General features: G+C 45.8%; 2 protein-coding genes across 2 annotated transcripts in view; one reads left to right on the top strand and one right to left on the bottom strand.

Moving 5' to 3' along the window:
• Window positions 1-20,816, top strand: part of LOC141349067 (tripartite motif-containing protein 16-like protein) — a 267,698-nt gene that overhangs the window by 221,391 nt on the left and 25,491 nt on the right. The window lies entirely within an intron of this gene.
• On the bottom strand, window positions 1,622-19,474 carry LOC129443436 (macrophage mannose receptor 1-like). Its single transcript, XM_073871478.1, has 7 exons — window positions 19,167-19,474; window positions 17,282-17,632; window positions 16,864-17,199; window positions 3,148-3,501; window positions 2,730-3,065; window positions 2,000-2,088; window positions 1,622-1,831 (listed from the first exon to the last, which is right to left on the bottom strand). Exons 1-7 carry the CDS (start codon window positions 19,336-19,338, stop codon window positions 1,766-1,768), a joined length of 1,704 nt encoding a protein of 567 aa, XP_073727579.1. The 5' UTR covers window positions 19,339-19,474; the 3' UTR covers window positions 1,622-1,765.

Here is a 20,816-nt window from a genome sequence, read left to right as displayed (position 1 = left end):
ACATCATAAGTAGACATCAGACAACAGTATAAAACAATAAAATCAACAAATTCACCGCCCTTTAAGAAGCAGTATTATTGTAATAAGACCTGCCAGCTATGTCACAAAGTAGGCGAAATCTGAACAATCTATTTTTTTCACATGCTTCATGTGTTAAAGGAGTCATATTATGAGATATGCAAATATGACCCCTTTAACACGTTTGTGAGTCAAAGAAACTCTAGCATCGTGTTAAATATTTAATTCTGTACTGTACTACCTAAATAATTAACATTACTCTGAACAGTGTGGAATTTTTCTTAATCCCTTTTAGTATTATTTTAAAACTGTTGCAAGTTAAAGATGAAACTCTGGTCTAGTGTTAAAAATTGTGAAAGTGTTCATTTAACTCTGACGAGTGTGGAGCTATATAAACTGTGAAAAAGTGTTGAAATCAACTCTATGAGAGTTCATTTAAAACTGGACTTTTTGCTGTGTGAGCCATTCACTATCATAGTATTCTTTTATCCTACTATGGAAGTCAATGGGGCCTCTGATCTGTTTGGTTACAGACATTCCTCAAAATATCTTCCTTCGTGTTCATCAGAACACTGAAATGTATACAGATTAGTAGCAACATGAGAGTGAGTAAATTTGATATAATTTTTATTTTTGCGTGAAGTATCCCTTTAAATATTGTTTTTTATTTTATTTTCCCAAATCCTATTTTTAACTTTTTAGTTTATCAGACTTTACAGAAGTGCAGAACCATTAAACATCAGCAAAACATCTTATGAATAATGCAAGGAGAAAGCAAAAAACTTAAACAAAACAGAATTTTACTTTTTCACTATTCAATACTCTGAACTAAAAAAGGGAACTTTAAACATTCAAATAAAGGAAAAGGAATTACAGAAAAATGACTGATTGTTTTGGAATGTCAGTATTTGTAGTTAAAGTGACACTAGTTTTAGACAGAATATAGTGACAAAAGTCCGTTAAGCACATTCTTAATAAATACACCTTTAAAAAAACATTTAATGTTGTATGCGTCCTTTAAAAGCCTTAAACATCTAAAGAAACTTTCGGTTTTAAAAATGTAGTTTGTCTTTTAAGAACGTTTGACAAACCTTTGAGAAACCTTTGGCATCAGTCTGAAAAAAAATTGTACCACCCCATTTTATCAGTCTGCATGTAAATTCTGTAAGTAGAAAGAAAACTCTTTGGGGCAGTTTTCCGGACAGGTTTATCTTAGTCCCAGACTAAAATGCAGGTTTGAGCTGCCTTAAGTTAAAAACATCTTCCAGTAACATATCTTAACATATCTCAGTGCCATTGTTTTGTCTCGAGATGCACACCAGTATTGTTTTTTGTATAAGGTATGTTTTTAAAAACTACTTCAATGTCCTTATATAACTAAGGTCTAGTCCTGGATTAATCTAAACCATGTCTGGGAAATTGCCCCTAGTGTATGTCTATAATAGATAAGTTCATATCAGAAATATATAAGGAGCTCAGATGCAAAAGCAGCTAAATGCCACCTCTGTCAAACATTACATAAATGCTCTCTGCATGTAATATATGTCCATCAAATACTTTCACTTCAAATCTGCTTAATCAAGTCCATTTAGAAATACCACTTTGTTGGTAAAATCCATTAAGAGTCTGATAAAAATGCAAAAGAAAACATGTCAGGAGCACTAACTCTTCATATATTCCTTTACATTGAAGATTAGTTCCCATCACATATAATGTTTGACGTCATTGTACGATTAATCTCTCCACTTTAATCCTTTATCCAGGCGATGTTTTTGTAGCTTTCCAGGCCCAAGCTGTTCAACTTTTCATTGATCTGGAAGACCAGGAAATAAAAACTTACACTTTTTGGCTACATATCCTTAGATTTTACCAACCACAATCAATAGATCATACACGCTTGTTATGATACTGCGGATCAAGGATCCAAATGTATATTTTTAAACATAAATTATACACATCTAGATTTAAATGTCTCACATACCTCATTCAGAATAGCTGTCTGCACTGCAGGATCATTCAAGCTGCATCTTTGATCACAGGATACATTTGAACTGACCGTCTGCTTGTCATCTAAGGAAATAAAAGTGAACGTTTATCCTCAAAACAATATGTGCCTTAATGACTACATATTATAATCAGATCCATTAATGTTTTATTAGTATTGTATTTAATTAAACTATACTTTACGCTTCGTGTAAAGTCCAATATTAAATGTGTTCTCAGGTTATCACACCACAGAAAAATTTGTTATCAACCACCCAGACAAATTTGAATGACTAAAAATATCTTGGAAAAACAGGCAGGATTGTCTGTCCTCAAGCGCTGGCGGTGTATCCGTGGTCGGTTCTGGGACCACACCTATTCGCGGGACAGCAGGCATATCTTTTGCCTTTCAAATACCACTGCAACCTGAATGAATGCTCGCAGTTGTGTTTACTGGCGGGGCCATGCTTGGTGTCTCCAGTGTGTCATCGAGCCACCGATTTAGCCCTGCCCAAATAATCCCAAACTCAGAAATGGTGAAAACTGTTTAACAGTGTAACTCCAAAATTCAATACTACATACTACACAGACTTTGTAACATGTTTCAGTCATACATTTCTTACATTTATAATGTGTTTACAAACAATTCTCTGAAATGGCTTTAAATTATAATCATTGCTCGTATGATATTTTGCGGATCACACTGCATTTTTTTTCTGTTAACTCACCTCCATAGCAGATAATGGGTAACTTCTGGTCACAGCTGTATTGAACACATTTCCCAGAGTCAGTTGTTGTCATGGCAACACAGTCACCAGACCCTGAAGTCCGAGATGTGTATCCTGCTGCCCAGTTTCTATAGTAGCGGTCCCATTGGTCAGACCACTGCCACGAGTCCATGAACAGACCGATCCAGACCGATTCCAGTCCAACTAAAGCATTTATCTGGTTCTGCTCCTCAACGTTGTGGATGGTGGCCAGATCAGTGTGATATTGTCTGCAGTAACTTTGTGCATCTGTCCAGTTATTAGGAGCGAAAAATCTGACATATCCAGTACTACTTTCTATTGACAGATAAAAACTCTGTTAACAGCTTTTATTCCTCAAAATTGCACATTTATACATGAAAAAGAATGAAAAACTCACCGTTGTAGCATACAATATATCGATTTCGATCACATGGCATATCATGCCAAAATCCGTTATAGCTATTATACACACAATATTCATTTCCATTTGGCTGTCCTGTGTACCAGTTACTGAACTGTGAGATTGTGTTTTCTCCATTAGACCAAACCCACCGATCCTGTGTCCCCCTCTTCAGTCCAATCCACACTGATCCACCGTACCCATCATTCACTGTATTTAGCATCCTGTTCACATCATTCATCGAGTCTACAGTAGCCAGATCAGTGTATCTCGCTTTGCAGTAACTCTGAGCTTCAGCCCATGTCATATTCTTATGTATATAGTGATACGGGCGATAAATAGGTTTGGGTGCTGTAACAAAAAAAGAAAATTAACTCATTGTAAAAAAATGTATGAGAGTGAGCAGAACTCATTATTTGCTCTATTTAAATAAACTTTCCTGATGTAGAACACAGTGTGAATTCATTAAGTATCATCTAATTAAATATTTTTTTATAGAGGGTATACGTAACCCTCTATGGTACTGTGTTGCCTCCAATTTTATTTTTTAAAAACTGAGATGCCGAATTGATTGGTCAATCCCTGAAAGAAGGATTGATGCACGTCGTGGCCAACAAATTGAGAACTCGCTTAGAGAGACCAATCTACTTTAAGAAGCTACTTAAGCGTCATTGAAATTGGCATGCAGGTATTTGCATCTGCCGGCGTCACCTCTTGAGTATTTAACGAGAGTCAAGTGCAGTTACCAAATCAGCTATTTTCGCTAAGAAAGCTGAGTATGGTGCCCGGCCGGTATCAGCAGTGGAACAGTAAACTGTGGCGACGAGATGTGACTTCTCCATTCCCATCCTTCAGGGAACGTGGGTTACATACGTAACCGAGACGTTCCCTTTCAGTCGGTCACTACGACGTCATGCTTTGCCACACTCCTGTGGACTCGGTCGTGAAGTCAACACTGAAGTGGTCTCATATGGAGCAGCCCGAACGGTGTCATGTCTGCTACTGCTGCCTTATGCCCCAGGAGCCTCTGAAATTGTTTCAGTGGGACCGCTGACTTGTCTTTTAGTGTATTAAAACCCGCCAGTATCGACTGTACACGCACTTCTTTTAGAAAAGCTGTCAGTCCGACTGAGACCAGTTCCATACTGAGAGAAGAGATAATCTGCACAGGGCAAAGTTTGGTCTTTCCAGTTGACCTGAAGACCCAAACGAGCGAGATGACAAAGCGTTAAATCTCTGTGTTGGCAAAACGTCTGCCAAGAGTAAGCTATTATAGGCCAATCGTGGAGATAAGCTAGAATGGGAACACCGCTCTTTCTCAGGGGTTTTAAAGCCCCCTTCACTACTTTCGTGAAGACATGGGGAGAGAGAGACAACCCGAATGGTAAAATGAATGGGCGAATTGTGTAGCCAAGGCGGATCATGCGTAAAAGTCAACGCGACAGGCTGGGAAGCTGTTTCCAGGTCACCAGGGACCGAGGGTGACTACACAAACAAAGGTGCTTAATAACCTTCATTTCCTCTTTAGTACAGCTGCGAAACTGACTAGAAACAAAGAACAAACAGAAACCGATATTAAACTCCAACACATTAGTAACGACTTCATAAACTTCTTCACTAACAAAATTATGACTATTAGGGAAAACATCGAAGCTATGCAAGCGGCCACCATTTTACCCAATAGTACATTGGGCACTAGATAACCACATGAACAACTTGAATCATTTAAAACTACTACAATAGAAGAGCTCTCAAAATTAATAAAATCATCTAATCCAATCCACAATTTAAACAAACATCAAGGCTACCAAAGTGCTTTACAGTAAAAGAGTATAAAATAACACCAACAATGACAGCGACAACGAAGACCACAGCAGCTCTCATAGTGCATCAAAAGCCAGGGTATAGAAATATGTTTTTAAACGAGATTTAAATCATCACTGTGTATATTAGACCCTGTTCCCACAAAATTACTAAAAGAGGTATTCTCTGTAGTGTCAGACCCAGTACTAATTATCTTTAACTCATCGCTAGAACTAGTATACGTTCCAACAGCTTTCAAACTGGCAGTTATTAGACCGCTCATAGATCATATCTAACCAATCACTTTGTTTATGTAAATGAGGAAGAGTCATATCATGCCCCGGTTAAATATGGCGTACCACAGGGATAAGTTCTAGGTCCTATCCTGTTCTTGTTATGAAGGTAGAGTGAATTTCTCTCACTGAGCTGAGCTGACCTCTTTTAATATGCTAGCAGTGAAATGGTAAAACGTACTTCACAGGTAATTTCAGATTTTTTTCGATTATTTTCCCAGCTACACTATCAACTTTATCCTCAACATCAACAGATGCATCACTTTTCAGTGCTGATGTTTCCTCTATACAGTGGCGGATTTAGCAAATTGGGGTCCCAAGGAGAAGGTATGTATAGGGCCCCCCATCCGATCTTTAAAAGAGAGCAATAAGTAATTGCGTGTGTGTGTGTGTACCTAGTAATTATCACATAGACAGGAATACCAGTATTTTGTTGACCTTGTGGGAACATTTTGAGGTCCCCACGGGGAAACAAGCTTATAAATCAAACAGAATGATGTTTATTAAAAATCTGTAGTAGCAGAAAGTTTTCTGTGATGATTGGGGTTAGGGTTTGGGAATAGAATATACAGTTTGTACAGTATAAAAACCATTTCATCTATGGAATGTCCCCATAAAACATGGAAACCAGAATGTGTGTGTGTGTGTGTGTGTGTGTGTGTGTGTGTGTGTGTGTGTGTGTGTGTGTGTGTGTGTGTTTGTGTGTGTGTGTGTGTGTGTGTGTGTATGTCAGGGTTGGGCAACTTGGTCCTAAAAGGCTGTGCTGCATAGTCCAGCTCTGACCACAATTAAACACACATCCATGTCATTTACTAGTAATCCTTAGATATCTAGTAAGATTTGGTTACACTTTATTTTGATAGTCCACTTTAGACATTTTACTAACTATAAATAACTTTGCAACTACATGTCAACTAACTTTCAATAATTTGCAACTATACATCAACTAACTGTCATTAGAGTATTAGTAGACTGTAAGGTTTAGGGTTAGGGAAGAGGTTTGGGTTAGTGGAATAAGTTGACATGCACTTGCAAAGATACTTATAGTCGAATGTCTGTTGAGATATTGTCACAAGGTGACGATCTTTTGGGCGGAACCGAAAGTCGGGAAACTTTGGTTCCGCCCGGATGTTTCCGCCCAGACCGGGAAGAGGAAACACCGGACATCCGGTAGCATCACGAGGGCTGTAATCAGCGAAAGGGAGCGCAGCTGTGGGTGTTTAAGGAAATCGCCGGTTGATTGGAGGATTACAGCCTACAGAGGAGTATATTAGGACAGTGTAAACCACAGTTTGGTTGCGTTAGTGTTGAGTTGAAGTACGGAGCTGTGCTCGTCCGTTACGTATTGGCAGTTGGTTGCACTTTCTCTCTTTCCCTCTCATAGTTCTCAGTGGACGTTACCGTAAGCAGAAACCCTGTGGGTAGAAGAAGACAACGGTAAATGTGACACGTTGGAGTAACCAAGGATTAAGGAAACGAAACTGGTTGTAAACTGTTTACCAAGGAGATCGCTGTGAGTATCGACTCTAGTTTTGATCTGAAGCCATAGCTGCCAACTTCTGTGTTATTGAACGCTCTAGGAAGAGGAAAAGCGGCCCTACCCCCGATCGAGCGTGGTGGGCGAGCCGCAGGAACCAGTGGATTATATCGCCATAGCAGCAGACCTAAAAGCTCCGGCCGTAGTGTCATCGCCCCCGTCGGCCCTTAGCGAAGTGGAAGACGCTGGGCGTCGCGTGTGTGCACCTGTAGAGTGGTGGGTGAGTTTATGTCCTTTTTGAAAACCTTTCACGTTGAAGTGGTGCTGTGAAATTGCTGTGGGTTGCTGTGCAAGTGCTGTGTGTCTTGTCAGACGTACCCCGCATCATCCCCTCCACTGAGGAAGAGACGGAGGGGCTGACGGCTGGTGAACACTAACTATTGTATGCTGTGGCAATTTAAGTGCAAAGTGACGGTGTGGGCCGTGGAAGTCGCCCCGTCGGTGTGTTGACAGTTGCAGAGTGCGGCGGTGGAAACCTGGAAGCTGGCAGTGTGTGTGTGTGAGTACAAACACGTACCTGTATATTACTACTTCACCTGTGTGTTCCATCTGTGGCAGAGCGAAGGGCGAAGAAGCTCCGCCGCCCCGTGGTCTCTACAAAGGGGCGCCCCTGTCTGGTATTCGATCGGCCTACGGGCATTGAGGACAGGGCAGCGCTCGGCCCGGTGAGACGGTGTGACGATTCGCCCCCTGCGGACCAGTGGATTCGCCGAGAGGGTTTTTGCCCCCGGCGCCCCCTTAGGAAGCTCGTCGCCGTTTGCCTTCTGTGTATGCCAGTTGTCGTAAGCCGCCCTGAGTACTGTCGACCGAAACACTGTATAGCGGGCTGAGGAAAAGCTGCGCTACCCTGAGCTGTAGACAGCAGAGAGGTGAGAAGAACTCAAGTTGCACTAACTGTGTTGTTGTATTCAAGCTGCCTGTAAAGGAAGAGAGAACAAGAGTGAACGCCAGTAGAACGAACTGTGGACAGTCACACACGCCTGAGCTGTAAACAGCAGAGAGGTGAGAAGAACCCAAGTTGCACTAACTGTGTTGTTGTATTCAAGCTGCCTGTAAAGGAAGAGAGAACAAGAGTGAACGCCAGTAGAACGAACTGTGGACAGTCACACACGCCTGAGCTGTAAACAGCAGAGAGGTGAGAAGAACTCAAGTTGCACTAACTGTGTATTGTATTCAAGCTGCCTGTAAAGGAAGAGAGAACAAGAGTGAACACCAGTAGAACGAACTGTGGACAGTCACACACGCCGAGCTGTAAACTGCAGAGAGGTGAGAAGTAATTAAGTTGCACTAACTGTGTCCTTGTGTCTAAGTGACCTGTGCGGAAAGAGACAAGGCGAGAGCGAAGGTCAGGAGAGTGACTGGTGGAAGGAAGGCCATACTTACCACGAGTTACCAGCAGGCCAACCGGCGAAGGCGACCCTAGCCCAGGTTGGACGAGTCTTCACGTCCCAGTAAAACCCTGTGGAGAGAAACACCCAGTGGAGTGAGCGGAGGAGTATCGGCTCGACGTGGCGCAGGTATCACAATAGAGAGGAAGAGATACAACCCCAAAATTCATACTGCTTGTCTTTTGCCTCCAGGAGAGAAGAGGAGGGCGCCACGGATAGTGGGATTGGCAGGAGCCTGTGTTCCCCCGTCCCCTTTCCCCTACACTTGGGTCACCAGCCCCCGGAGCCCCCGTCGCTCTTCCCCCTTTCTGCCCCTCTCCCGTGCTGTGGCCTGTCTGGAAGGCAGAGAGGAGTTAGTTTTAATTGCCCCTTTCCCCATTTCCCCCAGTTATTTTAAATATTTAAATAAAGTTTGTTTTAATACTTACCTGCTCTCGTGTTGTCTGGTCATTGGGTGTGGCTTTGGGGACCTCCTCGAGGTGGAAATTGAGAAGGGGCGTGGCTTAGGGTTAGTAGCCAGCCCCTAGCCGTGACAGATTTTGGCGTAGTCGGCAGGGTTCCACCTCGAGTTGAGTAACCAGGTTCGCCCAATGACCGACAACGCGGGGCCCGCAGCCCCACCCCGTGCCACGTCCATCATTATGGGTAGCCCATGGATGCAGAAGTATGGAGGAGCAGAGTCAGAGGTTCGACTGACAGAGTGGAGGGCCCAACTAGAATATTTGGCCGACCTGCAGGGCCTCAGCGCCGCCCAGAGGCTCCAGTTTGTGTTAAACTCCCTAGAGGGAGAAGCCCGGCGAGAGGTGCAAGCCGCCCCCGAAGCAGTTAGAGCCACCGCCCAGACCGTATTCCAGTTTCTCACCGAGCAATATGGTGATCACACCCCTGTAGCTGTCCTCCGGTCCCAATTTTTTAACTTTAAGCAAGGCCCCCGACAAACCATTAGAGCATTTGCCCTGAGGCTGCGGGAGCAGTTCACCCGATTACAGGCCCGACGCGATCATGGGCTGGGAGACGGGGAGAACTTGTTACGTGACCAGTTCCTCCTGGGGATGAAGGAGGGCCCTGTGAGACAGAGCCTGCGGGTCCAGTTTCGGAGGGACCCCGGGCTCACCTTCGAAGACCTTAGGAAAGAGGCATTGGCCTTGGAAGGTGATGAGGTCGAAGTCAGCGAGGCTCCAGTATGCGCGGCGGTAAGCGAATTGGCACCCACACCACCTGAGCGGGCGGACTGGAAACAGGCCCTGAAGGCAGAATTGCTGAAGGACGTCCAGGAACAGATATCGGAGCTGTCTAAAGCTCTCTTGGGAGAGTTGCGCCAAGGAAGGGCGCGGGAGGAACCAAGGCCGGCCCCCCGAGAACGAACGTACTCGGAGCGAGGCCGAGAGCCGCCCAGACGTCCAGACCGCTTTAACCGGCCCCGCTTTGAATGGGATGACCAAGGGCGCCCCATTTGCAATCGCTGTGGAAAACCAGGACATATCAGTCGCCAGTGTGGGCCTCGTAGGGCATCGGAAGGGGGTTTTTAGATCGGCCGGCCACAGTGGGTCGTGTGGCCGGGAACCCTCGGGAAGACCCCAGAAGAAATAATCCCAGGCACCAGATGATTGGGCATAGCCCAGTAGCGGAGGTAAAAGTGTGTGGCAAGACAGTACAATGCCTGGTAGATACGGGCTCTCAGGTAACGTTGTTTGCAGAAAGCCTTTCACAAGAGATATTTGGGAAGAAAGGAACACAAGGAGCAGAGGCCCCCTGGTTGACGTTGCGGGGCGCAAATGGCCTGGAGATCCCTTATGTCGGTTACCGACTGACGGACTTGGAAGTCCACGGGGTATTAGTCCCCCAGAAAGGTGTGATCATTGTCGAAGACAGGTGTTTGGGTGCCCATCGAGCCCTGCTGGGCATGAATGTCCTCTCGGAATGCTGGGAAGAATTATTTCAGGCTAGGCCTGGCCCCAGAATCTCACCTGCAGAGAGGCCCAAATGGGAGCGTGTAGTTGCCGACTGTCGGCGAGTTCAGATGGCCCAGGTCCGTAGAGACCGAGAAGAGGTAGGAAGAGTGATGTGTCGTTTTGCCTTGTCTATTCCCCCTAGAAGCGAGGCCATTGTGTGGGCGAGAGTGCCCCCTCGAGAAGTCGACCCTGAGGAGTGGGTATTGGTTGAGCCGCATGCAGACTGTCCTCAAGTGGAGGTAGCACGGGGCCTAGTGGCGGTCCGCCGGGGGAGAGTCCCCGTGAAAGTACGAAATGAACACCCTTATGCAGTCCACTTACATCGACACCAACGACTGGCCCGACTAACGGCGGTCGCGCCCCATCAGGTGAGAGAGGAGAGGGACGTCAGTTTCCGTCAGGTGTGCCCCTCCGTGATTGAGGTGGCCCTGACACAGATGGATGCCCCTAGGAACGACAGGAAGAGTGAGGTGCCGAGACATCTTGCGGGTGAGTCACTGCAAGGGAAGGATTTGGAGCCAGTACAGACACAGAAGCTCCAGGCGCTTCTTCGAAAATGGCAACATGTGTTTGCAAGTCATGAGGAAGACTATGGGTGCACCAGAGTGGTGGAACATCATATCCCGACTGGGGACGCTGGGCCGAGCCGAGAGAGATATCGGCCAATTCCACCTACCTTATACACCGAGGTACGCACACTCTTGCAGGGCCTGCTGGAGCGGGGCATTGTTCGGGAGAGCAGTAGCCCGTGGGCGGCCCCCATTGTGCTTGTTCAGAAGAAGTCAGGAGCCTGGAGGTTCTGTGTGGATTATCGTAAGCTCAACCTAGTAACCAAGAAAGACGCTTTCCCCTTACCACGGATCGAAGACTCCCTTGCCAGCCTTACACAGTCCGCATGGTATTCCACCCTGGATCTGGCCAGCGGGTATTGGCAGGTGCAGGTGGCCAAGGCAGATCGAGAGAAGACCGCCTTCACGACCCCGTTTGGATTATTTGAGTGGGAACGGATGCCCTTCGGGCTTTGTAACGCTCCGGCCACGTTCCAGCGACTGATGCAGCGCTGTCTTGGAGGTCAGTTGATGAAGTCAGTTTTAGTATACTTGGATGATGTGATTGTGTATTCCCCAGACTTCGACTCCCACCTCCAGCACCTCGAAGAGGTCTTCCAGGCCATGGAAAAGTACGGGCTAAAGCTGCAACCTGACAAATGCCACCTGCTGAGGCGAGAAGTTCATTTCCTGGGCCACGTGGTCAGCGCCGCAGGGGTGTCTGTGGACCCCGGAAAAGTCTCTGTAGTGAAGGACTGGAGTGCACCCAAAACCGTGAGGCAGGTACGATCATTTCTGGGATTTGTGGGATATTACAGACGATTCATCAAAGACTTTTCCAAGATTGCTAAACCTCTTAACCAGCTGTTGGTTGGTACAGGGCGGAATCGGGGACGTGGGTCACCCTCAATTAACTGGGATGACCCTTGTGAGGCTGCGTTCCAGAGACTAAAACAGGAACTGTTACAGGCACCCATTTTGGCATACGCGGACTTTACTAAACCCTTTGTTCTGTACACAGACGCAAGCAACCTGGGGCTGGGAGCCGTATTGGCCCAACGGCACGAAGGAAGAGAGCGGGTGATCGCCTATGCAAGCCGGAGCCTCCACCCAGCGGAGAGGAACGATGCAAATTACAGCTCATTTAAACTGCAGTTGCTGGCCTTGAAGTGGGCCCTAAGTGAGAAGTTTAAAGACTACCTTTGGGGTGCCAAGGTAACGGTAATCACGGACAATAACCCTCTAGTGCATTTGCAGACAGCGAAGTTGGGGGCCGTAGAGCAGCGGTGGGTAGCCCAGCTGGCCAACTTCGACTACCACTTGCAGTACCGACCGGGGCGTGAACATACGAACGCCGATGTCCTTTCGAGGCTGCCGGAGATGGGCGACCCCGGGTGCCGGGGAAGAGAAGAGGAAAACAGCCCGAGGGAGGATTACATGATAGGGGCCGTGGATGCCCCAGGAGGACAGCAAGAGGCCGTCCCCGGGAACTGGGGGTGGGACCCCCGTCGATGGATGGAGAGGCAAGCCCGGGATCAGGATGTGTGTCAGGTGAAGACGTGGGTGGAGCAGAGGCGACGACCGACGTCGCCAGAAAGAATAGCCCAGACGGAGACGGGAAGGAAACTGCTGGGGCAGTGGGACAAGCTGGAACTGCAGGAAGGAGTGCTGTGTAGAAAGGTCAGTGACCCGAAACTGGGCGAGGAGGTGCGCCAGATTGTGGTGCCTGCCGATCAGACGACAGCATTAGTCTCGGCCTACCATGATCAGCTGGGGCATCAAGGACAAGAGAGGACCATATCACTGCTGCGCAGATTTTTCTATTGGCCAGGGCTGGAAGCCACGGTTCGTAGCTTGATCCAGGCATGTCCCAGGTGTATGTTGTTCAAATCTCGGCGAGAGGCCCGTGCGCCGATGGTGCCCATCCAGGCGAAAGCCCCCCTCCACATTATGGCCATGGACTTCCTGACCCTGGGCCGGCCGCAAGACCGCTACCAAAACATCTTGGTAATTACTGACCTATTCACCAAATACGCATGGGCAGTTCCCACCCTCGACCAGACAGCTAATACCACCGCGACGGCCCTCTGGAGGAACGTCTTTCAGACATTTGGATGCCCGGAGTTTCTGCACTCAGATCAAGGGGCCAATTTCGAGTCAAAAGTGATCCGAGAATTATGCCAGTTGTATGGGTGTACTAAGACCCATACGACGTCGTACCATCCCCAGGGAAATGGCAGCTGTGAGAGGTTCAATCAGACCCTGTTGGGGCTACTGGGGACCCTGGATCAACGGCAGCAGAGCAACTGGGTGAGTGCCTTACCGAATCTACTACAGGCATATAATAATAGTGTACATAGTACGACGGGGTATGCCCCTACTTACCTGATGTTCGGCAGACATGTCCGGATGCCCACGGACCTGGTCTTAGGAGTGGCGGCTGGCCAGGAGGAAGTGAGCGTGACCGAGTGGGTGGGACGCCATCACCAGCGGTTACATTTTGCCTATGAACAGGTATCTGAGAGAATACAGACCACAGGGGAGAAGAACAAGCGGTTGTACGACCGGACGGCCCGGGACGCCCCCCTGCTACCTGGAGAGAGGGTCTTGGCGAAGGACAACAGGCGCCAAGGCAAGGGAAAATTAAGCGACCGCTGGGAGACCATCCCGTATGTGGTATGTAGGCAGCAGAGACCGGGACAGCCGGTGTATACCATCCGGCCGGAAGGAAAGGCCGGCCCTGAGCGGGTGGTACACCGGAACATGATTCGCCCCTGCCCCAACTATCCCGAAGTAGCAGAGGAAAGGGTTGTGGAGCCGGTGCCGGCGGCCCCCTGGATGGGAGGATGGGCTGTGGTACCAGGCCGACCCGTGTTGGCGTTGCCCCCGGCTGCCCCGAGAGGGCGAGAGTTAGCACCTGAGCCAGCTGAACCCCCGGCCGCCCAGAGGCAGCGAGAGTTAGCACCCGAGCCAGCCGAACTCCCGGGACAACCAGAGCCGGCACACGAACCAGCTGAACCTGATTCACCCGTGAGACGCTCCCAACGGGAGAACCGAGGCCGCCCCCCTGCCCGCTACGGTGAGTGGACAACCCCGAGGCATTCTAGGGACTAGAATGCATTGGCGGGGGAGGATGTCACAAGGTGACGATCTTTTGGGCGGAACCGAAAGTCGGGAAACTTTGGTTCCGCCCGGATGTTTCCGCCCAGACCGGGAAGAGGAAACACCGGACATCCGGTAGCATCACGAGGGCTGTAATCAGCGAAAGGGAGCGCAGCTGTGGGTGTTTAAGGAAATCGCCGGTTGATTGGAGGATTACAGCCTACAGAGGAGTATATTAGGACAGTGTAAACCACAGTTTGGTTGCGTTAGTGTTGAGTTGAAGTACGGAGCTGTGCTCGTCCGTTACGTATTGGCAGTTGGTTGCACTTTCTCTCTTTCCCTCTCATAGTTCTCAGTGGACGTTACCGTAAGCAGAAACCCTGTGGGTAGAAGAAGACAACGGTAAATGTGACACGTTGGAGTAACCAAGGATTAAGGAAACGAAACTGGTTGTAAACTGTTTACCAAGGAGATCGCTGTGAGTATCGACTCTAGTTTTGATCTGAAGCCATAGCTGCCAACTTCTGTGTTATTGAACGCTCTAGGAAGAGGAAAAGCGGCCCTACCCCCGATCGAGCGTGGTGGGCGAGCCGCAGGAACCAGTGGATTATATCGCCATAGCAGCAGACCTAAAAGCTCCGGCCGTAGTGTCATCGCCCCCGTCGGCCCTTAGCGAAGTGGAAGACGCTGGGCGTCGCGTGTGTGCACCTGTAGAGTGGTGGGTGAGTTTATGTCCTTTTTGAAAACCTTTCACGTTGAAGTGGTGCTGTGAAATTGCTGTGGGTTGCTGTGCAAGTGCTGTGTGTCTTGTCAGACGTACCCCGCATCATCCCCTCCACTGAGGAAGAGACGGAGGGGCTGACGGCTGGTGAACACTAACTATTGTATGCTGTGGCGATTTAAGTGCAAAGTGACGGTGTGGGCCGTGGAAGTCGCCCCGTCGGTGTGTTGACAGTTGCAGAGTGCGGCGGTGGAAACCTGGAAGCTGGCAGTGTGTGTGTGTGAGTACAAACACGTACCTGTATATTACTACTTCACCTGTGTGTTCCATCTGTGGCAGAGCGAAGGGCGAAGAAGCTCCGCCGCCCCGTGGTCTCTACAAAGGGGCGCCCCTGTCTGGTATTCGATCGGCCTACGGGCATTGAGGACAGGGCAGCGCTCGGCCCGGTGAGACGGTGTGACGATTCGCCCCCTGCGGACCAGTGGATTCGCCGAGAGGGTTTTTGCCCCCGGCGCCCCCTTAGGAAGCTCGTCGCCGTTTGCCTTCTGTGTATGCCAGTTGTCGTAAGCCGCCCTGAGTACTGTCGACCGAAACACTGTATAGCGGGCTGAGGAAAAGCTGCGCTACCCTGAGCTGTAGACAGCAGAGAGGTGAGAAGAACTCAAGTTGCACTAACTGTGTTGTTGTATTCAAGCTGCCTGTAAAGGAAGAGAGAACAAGAGTGAACGCCAGTAGAACGAACTGTGGACAGTCACACACGCCTGAGCTGTAAACAGCAGAGAGGTGAGAAGAACCCAAGTTGCACTAACTGTGTTGTTGTATTCAAGCTGCCTGTAAAGGAAGAGAGAACAAGAGTGAACGCCAGTAGAACGAACTGTGGACAGTCACACACGCCTGAGCTGTAAACAGCAGAGAGGTGAGAAGAACTCAAGTTGCACTAACTGTGTATTGTATTCAAGCTGCCTGTAAAGGAAGAGAGAACAAGAGTGAACACCAGTAGAACGAACTGTGGACAGTCACACACGCCGAGCTGTAAACTGCAGAGAGGTGAGAAGTAATTAAGTTGCACTAACTGTGTCCTTGTGTCTAAGTGACCTGTGCGGAAAGAGACAAGGCGAGAGCGAAGGTCAGGAGAGTGACTGGTGGAAGGAAGGCCATACTTACCACGAGTTACCAGCAGGCCAACCGGCGAAGGCGACCCTAGCCCAGGTTGGACGAGTCTTCACGTCCCAGTAAAACCCTGTGGAGAGAAACACCCAGTGGAGTGAGCGGAGGAGTATCGGCTCGACGTGGCGCAGGTATCACAATAGAGAGGAAGAGATACAACCCCAAAATTCATACTGCTTGTCTTTTGCCTCCAGGAGAGAAGAGGAGGGCGCCACGGATAGTGGGATTGGCAGGAGCCTGTGTTCCCCCGTCCCCTTTCCCCTACACTTGGGTCACCAGCCCCCGGAGCCCCCGTCGCTCTTCCCCCTTTCTGCCCCTCTCCCGTGCTGTGGCCTGTCTGGAAGGCAGAGAGGAGTTAGTTTTAATTGCCCCTTTCCCCATTTCCCCCAGTTATTTTAAATATTTAAATAAAGTTTGTTTTAATACTTACCTGCTCTCGTGTTGTCTGGTCATTGGGTGTGGCTTTGGGGACCTCCTCGAGGTGGAAATTGAGAAGGGGCGTGGCTTAGGGTTAGTAGCCAGCCCCTAGCCGTGACAATATCATCACAATAAAGTGTTAGTAGATATTAAGCAGACAGTCTACTAATTCTCTAAAGATTGGTAGTTGATAAGTAGTTGCAAAGTTACTTATAATTAGAAATGTCTAAAGTGGACTATCGATATAAAGTGTTACAGCTGAAGTGTCGAGTATTTAGGGAAAACTCCCCTTTCAATTGAGCAATAGCAGGCAGCTGCAGGATCTCTTAAATCTAAATAAAATTAAATCCTAATTTCTAATTCTAATCGAATTACTTCAGGACTTCAGTCTCCTCAAAAAAGCTCAAGATGTGTTTCGTGCTAAGAGAGTTCACACTAAATACTGACTGATGCCTGAAGAAGACATTTAGTTCTGAAAATTGTTTTGTTTTTAATCTTGTGAACATATTTCCTGTATTTTCTGTTTGTATCTTAAAAAAATAGATTGAAAAATAAATATAGACGGACATTAAAACTTCTAAAACAACAAAACTGGTGGTGGTGGCCACAGTACTGTATATATATATATATATATATATATATATATATATATATATATATATATATATATATATATATATCTCATAATGCGTACCATAGAGGGTTAAGAAATAAAAGTAAAAAAAGCCACTGATAAACAACAGAATTCTGACTAATGTTTTCATTTATTTTTCAAAGAAACTCACCTCCATGGCAGATAAAAGGACGCTGTAGATCACAACTGAACTGAACCCAATTCCCAGAGTCAGTTGTTGTCACGGCAACACAGTCACCAGATCCTGAAGTCCGAGATGTGTATCCTGCTGCCCAGTTTCTATAGTAGCGGTCCCATTGGTCAGACCACTGCCACGAGTCCATGAACAGACCGATCCAGACCGATTGCCCAGCTACACCAATAGCATCAAGCTGGTTCTGCTCCTGAGAGCTGCGGATGGTGGCCAGATCAGTGTGATATTGTCTGCAGTAACTCTGTGCATCTGTCCAGTTTTTAGGAGAGAATAATTTGACGTATCCAGTACTTTCTATTGACAGATGAAAAATATGTTAACAGCTTTTCTTGTTCAAAATTGCACATTTATACATTAAAAAGAATGAAAAACTCACCGTTGTAGCATACAATATATCGATTTTGGTCACATGGCATATCATGCCAAAATCCGTTATAGCTAAACACACAATATTCATTTCCATTTGGCTGTCCTGTGTACCAGTTACTGAACTGTGAGATTGTGTTTTCTCCATTAGACCAAACCCACCGATCCTGTGTCCCCCTCTTCAGTCCAATCCACACTGATCCACCGTACCCATCATTCACTGTATTCAGCATCCTGTTCACATCATCTATCAAGTCTACAGTAGCCAGATCAGTGTATCTCGCTTTGCAGTAACTCTGAGCTTCTGTCCATGTCATATTCTTATGTATATAGTGATACGGGCGATAAATAGGTTTGGGCGCTGTGACAAAAAAGGAAATGAACTTCATTGTAAAAAAAGTCTAATGAGAGTAAGCAGAACTCATTATTTGCTGTATTTAAATAAACTTTCCTGATGTAGAAAACAGTGTGAACACATTAAATATCATCTCTATATTATTATATTAAGATTTAGTGGCAGCCGGTGATCTCTTTTTCGAGGGCGCAGGATGCGAAGCTCGTCAGAACATGTTTTTAGCCGGTCATGTTTGTGGCTCATCATGTCAAAATATGTGTTCGGCGTGTCATGTGAACCTATGTGCATCATGCATCATGTCAAAAATACATGTCTGCTGCAGATACCTTGTAGGGGTTTATGATAAAAGAGATGCTCATGTTTGCCAGAGACTCACTTAATCTCATGTGTAATCAGATTTTAGTGTTAAATGACTGTCTAGCGAGTATTTTGTGAAAGTGAGTCTCTTTTATTATTATTTTTTATTCATGCCCCTCAGAAGAGAAGTCACCGGCCGCCACTGTTAAGATTACCAGGTATACTAAACCCTCTATGGTACTGTGTTGTGTAACATGGCTTATTTTAGTTTTTTTAAAAACTGAGATGGTGAATTGATTGGTCAATCCTATCTCAAGGAAGGAGAGTTCCAATACTATGCAATGAAAATGCAAAAAAGTGGTCACAAGACCCACAGGCGGTCTATTTTGCTGCTTCTTTCAGCACATGTGCACATGGGGCCATATTTTCTCCAACTAAAAGGGCATTTTTGTAATAGTTTTCATCCAGATGATTGCCTACAAAAAATCTGTGTCACCTTCATTGGAAAATAAATATGTTTTTAAAACAAATTTATATTATATATCAACAAATATATTTTAGAAAATTACAAAAAAACATGTTGCCTTAAGCCAACATTGTACCATAAAGTAATCACATAAGATCATATCATGCTTAAAATCCTCAGTGTTAAATTAGCACTGCTCAGTGTTTATATAGGTCCTTGCATTTTACATCTTAAATCATACTTGTAGAGTTTTTTATTAACTTAGATTAGATGTTAAATGCAATTTTAGGTTTCAAAATGAGAAGGTGATAGAGAGGATAAAGTCACATATTGCAGTGGGGATTTTTCTGTGTAGGTTGGAATACAAGTATTTTATTTGTAAAGAAAATAGTATCTTAATGTATTTGCATTTTGCATGGTTATATCTGCACATATAATTTAATACAGGAGATTAATCAATACTTTTTCACTTCAAAAAGGTATAAAGCAGAGTTAGCACTGCCAGTTGACTTCAGGACTTCAGTCTCCTCAAAAAAGCACAAGATGTGTTTCGTGCCAAGAAAGGTCAACACTAAATACTGACCGATGCCTGAAGAACACATTTCGTTTCGTTAGATTGTGTACATATTACCTGTATTTTCTGTTTAAAATAGATTGAAAAATAAATGGACATTAAAACTTCTTAAACAAGAGGGTTAAGAAATAAAAGTAAAAAAAGCCATTAATAAACAACAGAATTCTGACTAATGTTTTCATTTATTTTTCAAAGAAACTCACCTCCATGGCAGATAAAAGGACGCTGTAGATCACAACTGAACTGAACCCAATTCCCAGAGTCAGTTGTTGTCATGGCAACACAGTCACCAAATCCTGAAGTCCGAGATGTGTATCCTGCTGCCCAGTTTCTATAGTAGCGGTCCCATTGGTCAGACCACTGCCACGAGTCCATGAACAGACCGATCCAGACCGATTGCCCAGTTACACCAATAGCATTAAACTGATTCTGCTCCTGAGAGCTGCGGATGGTGGCCAGATCAGTGTGATATTGTCTACAGTAACTCTGTGCATCTGTCCAGTTTTTAGGAGTGAATAATTTGACGTATCCAGTACTTTCTATTGACAGATGAAAAATATGTTCACAGCTTTTCTTGTTTGAAATCAGCCCATTCACACATCAAAAATAATGAAAAACTCACCATTGTAGCAAATATGATATAAAGTTCGGTCACATGGCACATCATGCCAAAACCCATTATAGCTAGACACACAATATTCATTTCCATTTGGCTGTCCTGTGTCCCAGTTACTGTACTGTGAGATTGTGTTTTCTCCATTAGACCAAACCCAACGATCCTGTGTCCCCCTCTTCAGTCCAATCCACACTGATCCACCGTACCCATCATTCACTGTTTTCAGCATCCTTTTCACATCATTCATCGAGTCTACAGTAGCCAGATCAGTGTATCTCGCTTTGCAGTAACTCTGAGCTTCAGCCCATGTCATACTTATGTTTATGTACTGATACTCTCGCCAAAGACCAGAAGCGCTGCACAGAAGTCCTGTTAAAATGAACATGTTTAAATATACACAGCTGCACACATATGCTGGTAAAAACTGATTTAAATTGTAACACCAACCTGACAGCAGAAGCAGCACAAACAAACTCATGTTCATAACTGCTGTCACAGCTCCTCTCTGAATTTTCAGCATCACCGCATGCTGTTCGGTTATAATGAAAGCAACAGGAAGATCAGCAAACAAATAACATACTGTACACAGGAAACCAATAAATCCTACCTCTCATACTTTCATTTGAACTCACTTCCTTCTCTTATCAAATCCACATTAATATCTTTAAGAGTGACAAATAGGATAATAACAGCACTGATAAATCTTAAATGCCAATGTTAAGACGCTATGGTGTGTTATGGTGATATTTGAATCCATAAAGAGATCTAATGGAATCAAACAGGAGAATTTAAACTCAGACACTTAAAATTGTTAAGGATAAACAAGGACCATGATTTTACATAAAACAAAGGCAACATCTATGGACACGATGTCCGCGAACAAGCTAAAAATCAAGAGTCCGACTAAAACAAACACTGAATACTGACGACTTTACATAAAACAAAGCCAACATCTATGGGCATGATGTCCGCGAACAAGCTAAAAATCAAGAGTCCGACTAAAACAAACACTGAATACTGACGACTTTACATAAAACAAAGCCAACATCTATGGGCATGACGTCCGCGAACAAGCTAAAAATCAAGAGTCCGACTAAAATAAACACTGATCACCACAATGATGACTTTACATAAAACAAAGGCAACATCTATGGACACGATGTCCGCGAACAAGCTAAAAATCAAGAGTCCGACTAAAATAAACACTGATCACCACAATGATGACTTTACATAAAAC

This window comes from Misgurnus anguillicaudatus, chromosome 2 (genome assembly GCF_027580225.2).
Source record: "Misgurnus anguillicaudatus chromosome 2, ASM2758022v2, whole genome shotgun sequence".
NCBI lineage: Eukaryota > Metazoa > Chordata > Actinopteri > Cypriniformes > Cobitidae > Misgurnus > Misgurnus anguillicaudatus.
Note: the sequence above shows the minus strand (reverse complement) of the source record. Positions and strands in the feature narration are given on the sequence as shown.